The sequence below is a fragment of the Strix uralensis genome, chromosome 5 (genome assembly GCF_047716275.1).
Source record: "Strix uralensis isolate ZFMK-TIS-50842 chromosome 5, bStrUra1, whole genome shotgun sequence".
Lineage (NCBI taxonomy): Eukaryota > Metazoa > Chordata > Aves > Strigiformes > Strigidae > Strix > Strix uralensis.
Window position 1 is genome coordinate 15191888 of NC_133976.1, and position 18050 is coordinate 15209937.

At 39.9% G+C, this 18050-nt stretch overlaps 1 protein-coding gene across 4 annotated transcripts in view; it reads right to left on the minus strand.

Moving 5' to 3' along the window:
• SRPK2 (SRSF protein kinase 2) overlaps positions 1–17798 on the minus strand; it is a 148795-nt gene extending 130997 nt beyond the window's left edge. For 3 of the 4 annotated variants that reach the window (XM_074869944.1, XM_074869943.1, XM_074869940.1), the window contains exons 1-2: positions 17653–17798; positions 17448–17532 (exon numbers count right to left, since the gene is read on the minus strand). In XM_074869944.1, the coding sequence (XP_074726045.1) occupies positions 17448–17532; positions 17653–17668 (101 nt within the window). In that variant the 5' untranslated portion in view covers positions 17669–17798. The remainder of the gene's footprint in view (positions 1–17447; positions 17533–17652) is intronic. The other variant, XM_074869942.1, reaches the window with a different exon arrangement.
• Between the last annotated feature and the right edge of the window lie 252 nt (positions 17799–18050).

An 18050-nucleotide genomic window follows, 5' to 3' on the forward strand; every position in this document is an offset into this window, starting at 1 on the left:
TAACCCAATATCAAATAATTTTCCAAACACAATTTCAGAGAAAAAGTACCATTACTAAAATCTATTTTTAAAGCTTATTTCTTTCACTTTCTTTAATACAAAAGAGAAAAGGAACATATTTCCCATCTGTCTGGGGTTTGGTTTACCGTAGGTTTGGTTTACCTTAGGGGGTTTTTTGTGTGTTTAACAGCAAGACAATCTAAGTACCCTAAATACAGGAAACAAAGTACAGAACAAGTTCTAGTTTACCTAAGAGAAAACAACTTTCAAAACACTTCCGCTAGCAAGTTCAGCTTAGTTGTAAAAGAAAAGAAACTAGACAATAAGTTCTTAGTATTTATGCAGCTTTTCCATTGCTATTTCATTCTGATCCAAACCAACATACACACGTAAGAGTCCTACAGTTAGAGAGCCTGGTTCTTTGATCAGATTACAGCCATCTTTAGTATCTTGTGGAAACCCAGACACCTATTATGCAGCATTAGTAACAGCTCATTGACAAGAACGTATGTCACTTTCATCCTTTCTGCTTCTATGTATCTATTTCTAATAGACAAAAAAAAAGCAATTAAGTTTTAATGAAATATTAAAACTTTCAAACAGTTGGCAACACTGTTTCCAAACAGTTCAGTAGTAGTGATTTTAGTATTCTTGGAAATAAAACATGCATGCAGGAAACTAAACTGATCATATTTGAACAAACACCATTATTTTCAACCAGTAATTTGCTTTTAAATCCACTTTTCTTCTAGCAAACAAATATAACTCCCATCTTTCTTTTTACCTTGCTGCTTAAAAAAACAGAACTTATGTAATTTTCCTGTGTCTATCCAACTTTTTTTTTTTTTTAAACCATATTTGCCAGTTCTAAGATCTGAAAAAGTGGATGGAGACCTCTGAGCTTATTAAGTTTCTACAAGTTTTGCGGCAGCTGGGAAAAAAAAAAAACAAACCAAAACAAAAACAAAACCAAAAACACCACAACCCTATCAGGACCTCACAGAGGGAAAGTCAGGTAGTCCAGCTCTCATTTTCCATCTGGCTTGTCTAGCTGCTGAGGGTCTGTTGCTAGCTGATCAACCAGCCCAGACCGAACTCCACACCAGTCACCACAAGCACTATACTTCTTGCCCAGCTAGCACATCACATAAAGATGGGTAGTGGCTACAAAAGAAGCTCAGACCCACATGCAGGTGGCACAGATTTCAGCAAGGGAGGTTCAGTACAGCACTAGGTAGGCTTTAGAGACAAGAAACAGCTATGTTTATTGAAGAGGGCTCACTGAAGAATGGAAGAGAGCAAAGGCACTGAAACAGCATTTAGTGGGCATGAGAAACAAACACGTTTGGCACTTGTGGAGAGTAGAGAAGAGTAGCCACAACACAAAGAGCCAAGGCTATTGTGGTGGTGAGATACAGGTGATGTTGGCTATAAATGCACGTGGAATTAAAGTTTTTAATACAGTTTCTCTGACTTACACAGCACTCTGAAATATGTAACAGGCTGAATTATCTGCTTTACGTTCACTTTCCTTTATTTGTATTATTTGCTTTAACCTTTACCTAACTGGTATTATTATAGCACATCTCAGATACATATCTATATTTACACACACATATATAATATAGAGATTGGTTATTATCACTGCTTTTTTTTTTTAAGTACATTTCATATAAAAATGCTACTGATGTCAGTCAGGGAAGAAAAAAATAATTATTTTTTCTCAACCTTTAAGAGATATATAGACCAGAAGGTCTTTTGCTTATAACATCTTTCTCTAAAATACTCAAAAGATCTCTCCATTATTTCCTGGCATATTTTTGATCTACTTTAGAATACACAGAGTATTTCTATAATGAAGGAAGATCATACCTTGAAAATGCATTCAAGCCCTTTCAACTATTTTAGCTAAAATGTCTATTCAACAGAATGCTACATAGCTTTGTCTACTCATACATAAAAGCCCCTAGAGCTTCCTTCACAATGGCAGGTATCAAGATTCTTTTGAGAGAAGAAATAAGTTTTCTTATGAAGTGTTGAGTGACTACAAGTTAAATGTAAATAAAACCAAAACCAAACCACCAATATCTTAAGATACTACTTTAACAAGATTCAACCTTCAGAGGTCTTTACAAAGCCAATTTGCAAATGAGAACTTTCCCACTAGCCAGGATTTTCCCACTATCTACTACTGCAGTTCCCAGCAAAGAAATAATTAGTTAAAGACCATGTAGACTTTCTGTAAAAACAATGCAGACTGTATCTGAATTATAACTTGAAGCTAATCCCCATAAAAATTTTTCAACTGTACAGAAAGAGCCCCTTTCTCTGATACAATTTCTGCTTACAGTAGGTGAGCTCCTTGCAAATATTCCCTCAGACGTGCTGATCTAATTACCACTTTTGTATTCCAAGGTCATCCATTTTCCTGGAAAATGGTCCAGAATGCCACTTTACTTAGGCATCACCAGATCAGGACTAAATTTATGTCTTGTCACTTCCTAGTTGCCTCTTGCAAGGCTCAGAGCATGACAGCAATTTTACCAATTCAGCATATTTGCATCCAGGTTACCTGAACGAAGAGCAGTGATTGCTCCTCACCACAGACGACGCAAAGCAAGACCGTGTAGCCCATAAATATGGTGTTGCCGTTGTTTGTAATGGGCCACAGGCTTTGTGTTAGGTTCATAACACAAGCCTTGGGACTTATCAGGCTCTGTCTGGACATGTCTTGGCCTGCCTGGAGAATTGTTTTAGCATTGAACAGAAACAATCTACTGATCAAATTACTACTACCTACTTTGTTTTAGCAATTACTTAGCTTTGTATAGAGGTGCAGTGTAGCACCTATTGTTATACATATATCTGGAACTAACATAGCAATAATATTTATTCTGTGTAAAGTAAAAACTATTTAATATGCTATAATAAAAAGTAGCATAAGGGGGTAAAGACATGGAACAACTGTAGAGGACTAAAAAGTCACAGGACGATAGAAGCCCAGGGTTACAAACACCTCACCAACGGTCAGTTGCTGGCTGCAGGACTACAGTGTGGGAGCTGGTCAAAGCCACTCACAGGGGGAACAAAGAACAGCTATCAAACATTTGTAAAATGCACCATTATATAGTAAATCTGGATGGATTGACATGGATTGTAACATGGATTTACATGGCAGCACAGAAAGAACAACTTGCAGAAACATATAAAAATTACCCAAGTGGATTTCAGAATGAGGACGAAAAAGATAAAAACATCAACCTCGTAGACCTCCCAGTGGAGGATCAGGAGGCTGATGACTGGCCATATCCCTCCCTCCTCCCAAATGAAACCAACCACCTTAGAAGGATGGGCATAGCACCAGAGAAAGAGCAGAACCTACAAAGTCTGCAGTATCATTTTAACTGTACACAATTTGAAACAAATACTAGTATCACTGTAACTCAACTATCAGTAATTCTTTGATGGGACCAGTAAGACTTTCACTAGGCTAACTGTAAATTCTTGACTCTGCAAACAGTGATCATTCCTTTTGCTTATATCAAAATTTTGAGCGTAACAAATTCAAGCAACCTATCTGAAACCTGGATGCAACAAAGCAGTGGGAAGAGCCTCTAAGATTTGGAAGGAAAGCGGGTACAGATGGATCCCTTAGTAGCTATTCAGCCTGAGGAGAAACACACAGGTCCAAGCTGCATTAGTACAATAGCCCAGCAGCTAGTGGGTGAGGATCGTGCTGCTAACATGGCAGATAAGCAGTGAAAAACTTTAGGCTGAGAAAGCATACAGCCAGAATAGTCACTGGATTCCCTCCCTCCCAGCCTCCATAAAGAAAACAGTAAGTTCAGAATGAAGTTAATTTATCATCCTCTAAATAAGACAATGTGTCACAAGGAAGGGAAGTAGCAAGCAATTTTATTTATATATATATACACACATACACATGCACAGACATCCTTTCTTCACCTAACTAAGTCCCAGTTTCCAATTTTCACAGACTTATTTGAGCATTTGGGGTGGGTGCTCACACCAACTGGAGTGCACACACATTTTTCCCCCCCTCCATCAGTGAAACCCTACACTGTAAATCAGATTTCCCTTTTCTGCTGAAGTAATAGTCCCCTTAGTGAGCCTCTGCCCTGTCTTGTATTTCCTTCCACCAAATACCACCCACCATATTCATGTATATCTGCGTAGATAAGGAAATGTCATTATACGCTAACTCAATTATCATTCTGATATTCTAGGTATACATTTATTGGTAACAAATCTGGGCTTTGCTTCTTTCCACTGCTGCTGATAAAAGCAGAAATCAAACTCTATTCTGGGAAATGGGGTGAAGATGCTTTTAATTCTTGACTAAGTTTTAATTCCACATTATCTGTGGTAATTCAATTTAAAGGAAACCATATCATCTTAAGCAGAAACAAGGCAGCTTGCTACTTTTTATTTCACTTGCTTATAACATTGTCATGCTTTGATGAGAACACCACAAGCAGCAAACACACAAATAAAGGTGATACTACCAGGCAAAGAAGTGAGAGGGGACCAATTTTTCTACTTTATTGTTTTAAAACTCTCCCAAAACACTAAGAGATTACACACTTCAACCCTGCTATTAGCTATGACCTTTGTAGAATATTAAGAGACTTTATGTACTGAGTTTAAATGGTATTTAAAGACTCCCAGACTAGGTCTCTTATGTAAAGGCAGTATTTTATCTACATACACAACCATTATTTATTACCTATACCACTCAACTACAAAATATGAAATATAGCATATACATTTTCTCAAAAACAAGTCAGCAACATCTGAGGATTGTGACATTGAAATAGTAGCAAAACAGAAGTGGCAAAACCCACAAGCCAGATGTGCGACTGCTGGTCAAGCCTGCCCATGGACTATAGAGAACATCTAATTTACCAGAAAGAATGATGGAACAAATTACCCACCAAAATTTCTCTATCAAATCCACCTGGTAGTTTCAACCCATACTGAGTTTACAACTTGTCACTTGTGGCCATAGTGGTCAGCAATGTGTGTTTTAAAAATAGACTTACCATTGCATCTGATTAGTCTTAGATTGCCATATTCTCTCCTATGAATCCTCCTCAGACAGATGAAGCTTTCCATAAAAGGGTCTTTATTTCAAACAACAAATGAAAATTAAAACAAAGCATTTGGTTGAATGAAATATTATGCCCAAAATAAATTTAATCCATAGATCTTTCCCAATTCTATTGTCCAAATTACATGCTCAGTTAATCACCAGTGATCTATAATATGAATTCTGCACACCAGGCGCTGATGTATGGAAAAAACTATAATGAAAACAGCAAAAGTCTCAGAATAAAATAAACCACAACTGAATTGAATATTGAAGCAAAAACACTTACAGATTTAACGTTCCTTTTAGTTGCAGCTATTAAAAATACTCTGTTTTCACCAGCCTGGCAAAGAGCAGGGCAAGGGTTAAGACTAGTAGCTATCACAGAGAAGGTACAAGCAGAGGAGAAGGGAGTCTGATCTACTTACACAAGTTTTTGTAATGCTACAATTAGGACAAGATATGGCACCCTGTGAGAGACAAGTTAGTGAGAGCCATTTTGGAAACACAAAAATAGATCAAAATGATCACTTTATTCCCAAGCCAAATATTCTCATTACACAAAACTGATTTTTCTGGCTTCACAAATAAACATTAGAGAATACAGTTATTCTATTTCTCAATAGTAACAGGAGAAATAATTTGATTTTCTGCACCATGTTTCCTATAGAATATGCAGAAAGTTTGCCAGCTTTGTTGCAACATTTTTAGATAAACTAATCAATTCTCAACAATACTTGTTTTAGACAACTGGGGAAAAATAGGTATCGTCTATTGAATAAATAGCTTTAACCTAGTTTCTGGATGCTGGATTTACTAAGCAACGTGGATTAGCAGTGAGAATGTAACATTTAAAAGTAACTGATCCATACTAAAGACCGAAGTAGTTATCCAACAGCTATCTGGTGATATAAAACATAGCAGTAGCCTCAGCCTAGTTCTTTATAGCTCTGTCTCACATTTTAAGTCAATTTGAGATTCACACATTGTGTTTTCACATCCAGTTTCTTCAAAAGTCTTGACAGGCAGGTGTGCCCAGATTATGTCTGCCCACAACAGCATACAGAGTTCATCACAAAACTCCCAGTTCCCAGGACTGCTCATCCCTGATTAAAGAGGGATAAAATGCACGGTGCTGGAAGCAACTACAGAATTGCTGTGTCATCTTCTCAACCCTGTTGACACAATCCAAGACTTACAAATTGCTGTATAGCAAACATTTCTGGGAAACAAACAAAAAAAATCTCTAACTGACATTAAAAAATAGAGGCAATGCTCTAGTAGCATTTGAGTAGAATTTGATTAAGTCTCTAGGACCAGCATCATGGACTTGGACACCAACATGTGCTGGAACACTGTGTTACTAATATACAAAACAGGTCACCCCAAGCAAGACTACCTTAAAAAAAAAAAAAAGTAAAATTTTTTTTTTAGATACTATTATCTTTAAAGATTATTCCTATTCTTTTGAGCTAGAACTCATAATATTAAATATAAATGAAGTTCCTGGTCTTTTCCACATTTCCCTGACACTGCTAAAATTTTAAGACATTCACCTGGGAACAGATTCTGGCAACACGGATCTGTCATACTGTGCCTTGTGACACCAGGAAAGGGAACTTGAAAGAAAGTTTAAGCCTTTGATCTCCTCAGGGCTCCCTCTTTCACAGAAATGCTGAATTGTGATTGTACTGAAAGTACTGAATTGTACTACGCTAAAAAGAAAAATCGGTTAATAACCCGAACAGTCTCATTCTGACTAAATCACCACATTTGTTTTATAACTCAGAGTTACTTGGCCACAGTCAACCGGCATGCTGATACCTGTGTATTAGTGAAACTTGATAGCAACACTTTCCTTCTAATCACTTGTCTTCCAACTCCATCATTCTGCTGCTCTTGATTATTTTGCAGAAGAGATGTAAAGTTACCGGCTGTCCCTTACACACCAAAGCCTACCACGGCCTATAATCCTGCGATTGCACTTGCACATGGCAGGTTGAAATAATAAGGTTGAAATTCCTCAGGCATCTAACTCCTATTTCACAGGCAAGTGAATTATTGAGCTACTACATAAGCACGAGAACTGAAATTTTAAAACAAAACTAGTTGTTCAAAGCAACAGATTCGTAGATTCCAGACTTTACATCCCAGCTGGGCTCATTTTGGCATCAAACTCAGACCTGCAGATGGCATCAAAGCCTACAGGAAAAGTAGCATTTCAGGCACACCCTTCAGTATTTTGCACTCCTTGGCATGCCTCCCCACCCCTTCATCATTACCTCAGCGTTCTTATGTTTATGAAAGCTCTTCTCAAACACACATGTCTACTGATTTACTGTAGACTTGGGTTTAGCACCTAACTCGAGTTTCACAGCTCCTTCCCGAGCCAGGTACAGGAGTGCCACACGTTAGATCACTCAAGCCCCATTGGATCTAGGCTCACAGATGCTGTCAGGCTTACACATACTATCAGGTGTTGCAAGGCATCTACTGAGATGGCCTTAAAAATCTAAGAGCTGCCACACTAATTTAGATCAAATACATACCTAGGCCATTATTATACCACTAGGTGCCAGAAACATATTTATAGATGAGTATACAAGTGGATCACTCTATTAGGGCAAACTTACATAGCAGGGCTTAAGCAAACAGTGGCTTGGAAAGTCAAACTGCACTGAGAGTAGTATACTTAAAAACTACTGAAGGCTCTAGTGTCCAGTCTCATCCTTCTTAAACCCATCTCTAATTTGGCCTCTACAACATATTGCAAAGCTACATTCTGCCATTTGCACCATACAAAAATTATCTTCTTTTTTTTTTTTGCATTAAAGTCACTCTTTGGATACCATTGTTTTGTAAGGCAAGTTATTCCTTCTTCCCTTTCTATACCAGTAATGATTTTTCAGGCATGTCAAAATGCTCCTTAACCACCTTTTACATATCTGAAAAGCACTAGTCATAAATGAAGCTGTCCAATATCTTCAATCACCTTTACTACCTCCTTCCTTGAGGAATATCTAGTTCTACATCATTTTTTTGAGATGGTTAAGATGTGAACCATGTAACATAAGTACAATTATAAAACACAATTTATACAGAAGCACACTTTATTTTAAAATATTTTATAATTCGCTTTCAAACATTAAAATAGCCATTAAAAAACTCATTTAAATAAAGTTGCTTGCTATGTACCTTACTTAGCTACACCCTTAGCTGCACTTAACTGGCATTCTTTTAATGACTTTCTACTAGGATTTTAATAACTTATGCCTTATTTTTTCTAGGATTCAGTGTTCTACCATTTTCTTTCTACAGGTTACATGATCTCAAACTGTCCACCAGTCCCTTGCCAAAGGTGCTAAATGACCACCTACTCAGACTCCAGCAGGAGAAAGGAATAAAACCGTATGCCTTAAGGCACTTCCACAGTCCCGCACAGCACCACAGAGCAGGCCCAGCCAGCATAACTGCCCACCGCTCAGCAGGATGAACCCCAACCAAAGCCCAACCTTCTGAAGGTCCTGGAAAGGTATCCGGAGTTGTTCCTTTCCTAAGCATTCTGGAAGAGGGAGGAGTCTTCACCCTCCCTCTTGAAGATACAGCTCAATCATGCATTTGCTTCCCTTACAGCAACCCTTCAGTCACAGAAGCAGCACCTCCATCATACTCATCTCCAGGCTCCATGCAACTACCTAAGAACCTCTTCTATAATGATTTTATACAAACATATATGTCTCAATCTATGAAGAAGGAATAATGTCACATATAGGTGAGCAACAGTTGGAGAGTAGTGAGTGGGAGAGAAGCCCAGCTATTAAACAGTGAAATTACTGGGGTGAGAGGAGAGACTGGAAGAAGCAGATCAATGCAAAGAAGAAAAGAATGTCCCAAGAGAGAGTTTTCTTTCGAACAGAACAGTATAATTTTAATACAGTTTGAAAAGGAGTAAACAATTGGGTTTAATATCAGAATTTAAGGTACAGATATTGTACCTAGACAGCGCTGACCTTTATCGCTGCAAGAAGAACAATAGAGATATTAAATTTTTTCCTCAAGGATAGGAAAATATAATTGACCTCTAACTATGGAATTCTCCCAGTTTAGAAAACTGCAAACTAAGCATTGACAATAGCTCAAGGCAACTGAAGCCCTTGATTCTTTTAGCCTCCTGCATTCAAATTATTGACTTTTAATTGACTAACTTAAGTTGAGGAAAAAACAGTAAGACACCAATACTGACAAGAAGCATTCTTTCACCAGTCTATTCTGTGGTTTGCCTTTTACCAACGAGTTCAAGACAAGATTCCTTTAGCATTACCACTCAAAGAGACTCCTTAGCAGAAAATTACTTCATTATGCAGGACCCTGATACGGAAATCAAAAGTCTGCCAGTTGCTTTACTGGACAAAACCAGAATATGTGGTATTTAAACACATGCATTGTTTTAATCACAGGATTTCCAAACGTGTAGGCTAAATTAAAAACAGTACCCATATAACACAAAAAAGTTAACACCTTTACAGAGGTTCACTTGGAAACTTAGTAGACCACCTTCTTCAGCCAAAAAGCCTGTTCATAATGTCTTCTGTTAAATGGTTATCTACAGTTATCTTAGGCTCCAACGGATACAGACCGCTGCAATTCTGATCTGTAACATGTGCTTTATTACACTATGCTCATCTTTCCAGCCATTTCTCCATATACATTCTGCACATTGTCAGAGATCCATTCAAACACAATAGTCCCCAGAAGCAGAGCTCATCCTAAAAGGTGTATTACTGGAGTAGAAAGGGGGGGGGCACAGGAGGAAGATTACTACAAAAGCTCTGCCAACTTTAAATAGAACCATCCCTCTTACAATGTGCTATAACTTGTTAACAGAATAAAACTGAAAAATGAGAACACAAGAGTAAGGGTCTTAAAGGGAAAAAAGGTGTCGATAGGCAAACCAGGAACCACTTCAAATATACAAAGGCAGAGACCATGAGTATTTTAAAGATAAGATATGAATACTGGGAATTGTAAAGACAGGTAGAAAGACTTTTTTTCATTCCTTCAAATATTAAAATATTTTTATTTTTTAAAACAGCCTAGCAAAAAAATGGGGCCCATTCCCAAAGTTCCCAAAGGCAATTAGAACACAATTAGGTATTGATTATTAAAATACAGGCTAGATTACAGAGAATTACAACAGGAGTGATCAGTGAGAAAAGGGAGCAATTATGAATAGAACTGCTATATATTTATGTTTTCGTTTTTAACAGTCCTATCTTTCTTCAGTAGAGAACTGAGGTCACCCCATTTGCTTTCATTAGATACAGGCATAACTTTTGGTACTACCCTCCTGAATCTTTCCTAGTCTTCCTCTTTAAAAGCTTTTAAAAAATAAATATTAGCTTCTCTGACATTTTTCAGTAAATCATCCCAAGAACAAAACTACACAAAAAAAAAAAAAACCAACCAACAACCTTGCACAGGTTACAATTGAGGGGCAGATACAAGACCACCTCAGACTGTAAGAGTTCATGGTCATTCTCATATAGGAAGCCCAAGAGGTATACCTGTAGTATATCAGTATATATCATATTGATCAGTGAACAGAATCCATTCAGCAAATACCCATGGGCACAGCAACTACCTAATAGATGCTGCTTTTAAGAACAACTTAGCTGTCACAATACAAAATTATTATTTTGATTAAGCATAACAAACACATTTGAGGAAGCACTGAAACACTTTTGTAATTTCCTGGACATTAATTTTCTAGTCTTCCTTATCCATACCTAGATCCAGGCTTCCTTTAAATAAGAATTAAAATAATTGTTACCCTTCTATTTACATTATTATGTATAAATATGTGTGTACATATATTTGTGTGCATTGTAGCAAATTAGTAGCATTTTCACACGAGAAGACAGGAAAAGGAAGGTAGATAAGGCTTACTATCTAAACCTTATTGTCTTACGCAATCACAGTCAGAGACCAAATGAAAATGGATTTTCAGTAGCGGTATAGATTTACTCTTTTCCTACAGACACTAGGAAGACAAACAGATCAGCAATCAGTGAATTCACTTGAAGTACAAGTATGCTTACAAGAAGCACATGCAGTTTCCACTACTGTCCTACAGTTCACTAGTTAATGCAGAAGTAGTTCACCTTTGCCACTAGCTGTCTTGGTGAAAGGAAGACAACCCTTAAAGATTGCAATCTTGAAAAACATGAACAGAATTGAAAACAAAAATCGGGTTTTAAATACAAAAGCCTTGTCTCTATCAAACCAAAGTTTTTATCAAACCAAATTACATTTATTTTACAACCTGACACTCTTATTTATTCAGTAAAGATTGTCATATACATCTTTAAATTGTAGTTTAAAAAATAAAGGAAATTCAATAGCTTCTACAGTCTGTCATCACCTTGAGAACAAAAGAAAGAGATCTTTATATTTCAAAAATCCATGTCCAGGCCTTATCCACAAAATTTATTACCATCCTACTCTGTAGTTACAGTAAATAAGAGTTAAAAAAAATATAAAAATGTACTGTAGAATATCACGAACATTACAACCCAAAAGCTCATCTCACTATGATCTGAAACATGAAATACAACTGCATTTTCCCTCCCCCACTAAGGCATTCTTGTTTAACATAACTGTGCCAAACCAGGGTATTTTCCTTAATAAAACCACCATTATAGTAAAAACAATGTTATTGCATCAAATAAAACTATTACAGATGAAATTACAGTCCCAAGATGGCATCTCTATTCATTGCCTGTTCAAAACCAGACATAACCAAGGAGTCCAGTACAGGCTGGGATGTGCGTGGCTGGGGACCAGCCTTGCTGACAGGGACCTGGGGGTCCTGGTAGACAACAAAGCCGAACACAAGTCAGCACTACACTGTTGCAATGAAGGCAAATCCAATCCTGGGCTGCATCTGCAGGGGCATTACTAGCAGAGGTAGAGATGTAATCATTCCACTCTACTCGGCACTTCTCAGGTCACACCTGGAATACCGTGTCCAGTTTTGGTCCCCACAATACATGGACAGACTGGAGAGGGTCCAAAGGAGAGCCATGAAGATGATCAAAGGGCTGGAGAACCCTCTGAGGAAAGACTGAAGGAATGAGGCCTCTTCTCCCTGGAGAAAATAAGGCTTGGGGGGACTTCATCACAATATTCCAATACTTAAAGGGTGGCTACAAAGAGGATGAGTCTCTCTTTTCACAAGGACCCACACAAAAAGGACAAGGGGCAACAGGTACAAATTGCACTGCGATAGGTTTCATCTTGATACAGGAAAGAATTTTTTTGTAGTGAGAACAATCATTCACTACAGCAAGATCCCCAGGGACATGGTGGAGTCCACACACTGGAGGTTTTCAAGGCATGGATGGACAAGTTGCTGGACAATCTCATCTAGGCTCCCTTTCCCACAGAAGGCTGGACTGGATGATCTTTTGCACTCACTTCCAATCTAGGCCGTTCTGTGAAAAAGGCGTGAATCTTGGCAAATTTATGTGATGAGATAATTGATAACAGATGTCCTGACACTTAAAATGACAATAACTAGTCTCATTATACAAATCTGCAGGTAGATCTCTACAGACTATTAGAAATTCTGGAGCCATTTCCATTTCAGAAATTAAGTTTGTTACAGCTGCAGGATGTTTTCCTACTACACGACAGAGTACAAAACAGGAAGATGAGCACACTTTGTGATAAATGTGCTAGTTTACAAATTTACTCTAGATTCCATTGGATCCCACAAAAAGTCTTTGATATGTGTTTTATTACCACATTACAAAGGTGAACATTGGACTGACTCAGGCATTCCAGATTAAATATGTCACAATACGTTTTTTATATTAAATTTCTGTAATCCCAGTGCATTTACTTCTTTACAAAAGAGTTATTAGTATTATACCTAGATGACTAAAATCAACTTTGTTTCTTTCAGCTGAATCTTTCTGTATATTACACTCTTTAAGAAGGTACAGTGTTAAGCACCTGAAGCCTAAATACACTAAGTGAGCAAACAACCAAGATAGAAAGTTACAGCCCTGAAATACTTAATGAAATCTTAAAATCTGACAGAAAGAGGAAGGTAAAGCTCCAATTAAAATATTTTTATCAAAAAGATGAAAGGCTATTAAGAAAGAAGGCAAGAATAGCAATTCCCAACAACATCACATTTTGAGTAAATATCCAAAATAACACTGAGTGGACTTCCTAAGCCGACCCACTCTAGGATATATATTCACTCTAGGATATCCACATACTGTGGCCTCAGACCACTGGTGGTCAAAAAACCCCCACATTTTACAGATTTCACATATATACACTTCCATCCTCACCCTCTCACTCTTGCAGAAAAGCTAGTGAAAACGCTTGGGGAAGGTTTGCAAAACTTCTGCAAACAAAAAATAAATTAAGCTAATGAAAGCAACTGTAACACTGTGCAAGATAGGTATTTTTATTCTCCTCAAAGAGTTACTGAAAGACACTGAAAAACGCTGTGGTAGAGAAACAAAAGCAGTGAATGATTTTCAGAAATTTAAGATTCCACAGTATTGTTGTATGTCCAAAACCTTGATTCCTGTACAATACCTGTAGGTCCAAGAAGTTAGTCACCTGGAAGTGCACAGTACAGAATTCTGGCACTTCCCATGTTATCTAACATGCATACTCTTCACCACTATAAAGCGGTTATCACATGGTCTCTATCACCTGTTCTAAAGTATTGCTTAAAGACAAAACCAAAAAACCTACTCTGCAAGAAAAATGAATTTTGAAAAGTCATTCTTGATATCTGGATTTATGCATTTGTATTGAAGTATTCAACACACTTAAATCCTCTCTCTGTACATCCACACATCATCATCTGGATTTTTTTTACATACAAAACTCTATCCTTTAGATAAAAATTTATAGTGAATGTGTTAAAGATGACAGATCTCTGATTGGGTATTCACTTGGGTTTTGTCACATTCATTTAGAAATAAAGTCAAGCAAAAAAAATATGCAAGACGGAAGTTTGTTCCAGTTGAAGCCAGTACTAGTCCAAATATAAAGGAGAGCCTACCATTCTGCTGAATGCGACAGGCAGACATACCTGAGGCCATCTTACATAACTGGGTTCTGTTATTGCTAAGTAAAGAACAGTAAACAGGCTTGTCTATCTTTAAGCAAGTTTATCTCTGAACAGACTTGGGCATCTGTTGAAAATGCTATTTCACAGACCTCTCTCAATGCAGATCTCCTTTTCAAGGAGAAATAATTCCCAGAGGACCTGAATTAACTACTTTGATTAATCTTTTGTCCTACTCAAAAAAAATACATAAGCAGTTTGTACACAGTGCATCATCCATCTATTATAACTAAAACCAAGTTCTAGCTGTTATCTTAAAATAGTGAAATATTATTCTTTTTCCGTAGCCTGGATGACTGAATTCAAAGTACCAAGTAGATTTTATTATCACATGCAATTTTAGATACAGTCTTGATTCAAGACAAAGTGCTTTCTCTTCAGAGAAACTTAACTTCTACTTTCTTATTTATCCACCCTATTACATAAAAAAGAAAACAGGGATTATTTACCTCCACCAGTTCTCATCATTTACTTTAGGGGTCAACACTGAGCAGTTACAGGACTGCACTCACAGCCTTCTATGGCAATTAAGGTCCTAACAGACAAAAAGCTATTCAGCATTAAAGAGCACTGTAATTTTTTCTTCTTCTTGTGTCATCATCTTAATACTCTTCAAACAAAAGCCTACAAGTAAGCTACAATGTGATATAACTCTCCTAGCCAATTCTAGAAGAGGAATCCTGCAGTTCCTTTAAAGCACATTGTTACCAGCAACAATGGAAGTTGCTCCACAAAGCTATGACCCAGCAGAGAATACTCTTCCTAAGAACCACAGTTGAAAAAAACCCCAGCTTTGGATTCAAAACCAAGTCACAATTTTCACGTAGTGAACAAGTTCACCAGAGGGAACTTACAGTATAGAATTTCCACCCCTCAAATCAACATTTTCATTTGCAGCTACTGTGCATTTGATGTGTATCACAGATACTGTACAGCTCTAACAAACTATATGCTGTACACGCTGTAGCAGTTGAATTTAAAAGCAAGGCTAGGAACAGGACAGAAGAGGTACTTTTGTTGAGATTGTCTTCTGAAATAATGTCCAACGCAGGCTTTACTTTGGGGGCCTAAACTATTTCGCCATATGCAAGGGGACTTAAAAACTTGAAAGGAGTTGCCCTTTCATAAAGAAGCATAAAACAGAGTAGGAGGTCTCCATAGCATAGAAGTGGTTTGAAAAGAAAACATACGTAGCAGAAAAGAAATGATGGCTCTGTTGTCAACCGCAGCAAAACCACTGTTTCCCGAGGCAACTGAATGGATTGGGCCATTGCATCTGGAAATGCCGACTCAGTATGGCAAATGGCCAGCTACTGACTGTGCACCCTGACTTAACAGTAGCCAGTTTCTTCAGCAAACATGAAAAAAGTACCAGTTCTGCACTTACTAAGTATCTGAGAAAAGCAAACTTTTGACAAACTCATTCAGCAAGGCATCTCAAGGCATCCCCACTAAGAAGTGTATTAAACACTATCATTTAAGTAGAACAGAAGTTTATTAATAACTTTGTGGTTAAGACTTAACTGAAAGCTACAAAAACAATTCTGAAGCTAGTTACAATAAGATTTAACCTATTTCTGTTTTCAAAGTTGGCAAAACAAATCCATGTAATATTACAAACTAACCTTCCAAGAGGTTTTTGGAAACAAGAGAACCAATCCAATCAGACTGCGTATCTTGCACATAAAATTTGTTTCCATTGCAGTAACTCCAAATTCACACAACTGAAAGCATAATGCAGCTTTCATACAATGCTGGAGGAAACAACAGTAGCAGAACAGGATGTGAACAAGTTAGCTGTCAAAGCCTGACAACCACTACACCAGCATTTCATCCTACATTATTTTTACCCATCTCAAAGGGGAAAAAAGCAGCCCATTCATCATAACTGAAAAAAAAAAACAACCAAACAAACAACCAACCTCCAGGGTCAGGGATGTATTATCACTTCTTTCTATAAAAATCATAAAGAAAAAGACCTTGCCCCTTGAATCATTTGCCATAGCACACAGCAACATCTTTACCCCATCACATATGTATCCATCCATCCACCATACCCTGCTTCCCAGTTCTAAAGACTGGCCAACTAGAAGGAGAGGGGGATGAGGAACATCAGGACATATGTTTCCCTGTCAGAACAAAGCAGGTAGACTGGATCCCCAAGCAACAAAAACAAAGACAACAGTCTATTGGTGACTTAATGAGTCACCAATACAGTCTCACTGAACAAAATACAGTAAAACTCTCACTGAACAAAATACACATAATCCTATGAAGAGAAAAAATAAAATAGGGAGGAATCCAAAGCCACATTATCCTAGAAGAGAGTAAAGTGGGAACACTATAGAGATGGAAGAATGTTCCTACAAGGTTCAGTGAAAACAGGTATTGTAAGAACAAGAAAAGATGAACTGGACAGTGACAAGAACATGAAGGGTTAGCAGAAGGGGGGGGGGAGGGGGGGAACAGACTATGACTTCTGTCCATTTCTGCAAGACGAAGAGAGATTTAAATAACAACAAAAAAATACTGGTATAGGCAATGCTGGCAATTAGACATATCTGGGAACGGAAAATACTATGACGGCACCGAGCAAGAGGCAGCAGGATGGATCTATCGGGCTGTCAGCAGGACGGGAAAAGGACTGCCTATAGATGGGACGATGCTGCCAGAAAGAAACCTCAGAACGGAGAGCACAAGGAGAGAAAGGAGACCGTGCAGATGAGAGAACTGGAGGGCGATTCAAAAAGGACACGACGGCTGCGAAGACCAAGTCTGCGCCGATCCCCGACGATCGGGGGTTTGTTTCTCAGAGACGAGGGGCCGCAGCGACCCCCGGGCGAGGCCGGAGTGCCCGGCGCGGGCTTCCACAGGGGAGGGAGGAGGAAGGCCGGCCCGTGCGGCACGGGGAGGCCCTGCGGCACGGGGCTGAGCCCGGGGCCAGGGCTGGGGACGGTCCCGGGGGGACGCGGCGACAGCCCCCCATGGGAGGGCCCGGCCCCGGCGCGAATGGGCGGCGGCGGGAGCTCCCTGGGGACTGCGCGGGGGCAGAGAGGCCGGGCCGCGGGACTGCCCTGACAGACGTTACCGAGGCGGCGAGAGAGGAAAGCGCGAGGGAGGGACGGACAACGGAGCTGTCGCGGGGGAAGAGGCTCCGTCCCGGCAGGTCCCCGTACTCACTTTTTGTGGGGCGGCGGGTGCTTATCCCTCCTGCCGGCCGCCGCGGACTGCTTGGGCCGCCGCCTGCGGGCCTGCAGGGCCAGCACTGCCGGGGAGAAGAGAACAGCCGGCGTGAGCGGCGGCCGCGCAGCCCCCCCGCTCCCGCCCCGCCGCCCGGCACGGCACAGCACGGCACGACACGGCACGGCACCGCACCGTACCGTACCTTTGCGCGAGTTCATCGCCCCGCACCGCACGCTCCTCGGCGGGCCCGCAGCTCCGCAGCTCCCCGGCTGCCCCGGCCCCGCCGCCGCCAGTCGCGACCGGGCACCGGCCGGCAGCAGCGGCTCCCCCGCGCCCGCCCCGCGCCGCCGCCGCCAAGTGCGCAGGCGCGGCCCTGCCGGCGGGGCCGCGGCCGGAAAGGCGGGGGCGGGGCGGCGGCAGGTGGCGGCGCGGGCGCGGCGGGAGCGCACCTGAGCGCGGGGCCGCCCTCAGCGCCGAGTTGTGCCGCTGGCGGAGCGGGCGGCTTTGCCCTCTGACCGGCCGCCGCCCTTTTCACAGGTCCGTATCTGTTAGGGGGCTGCCGCCGAGGTGGGCTTCGTCAGGTCGTCGAACCAACTGGGA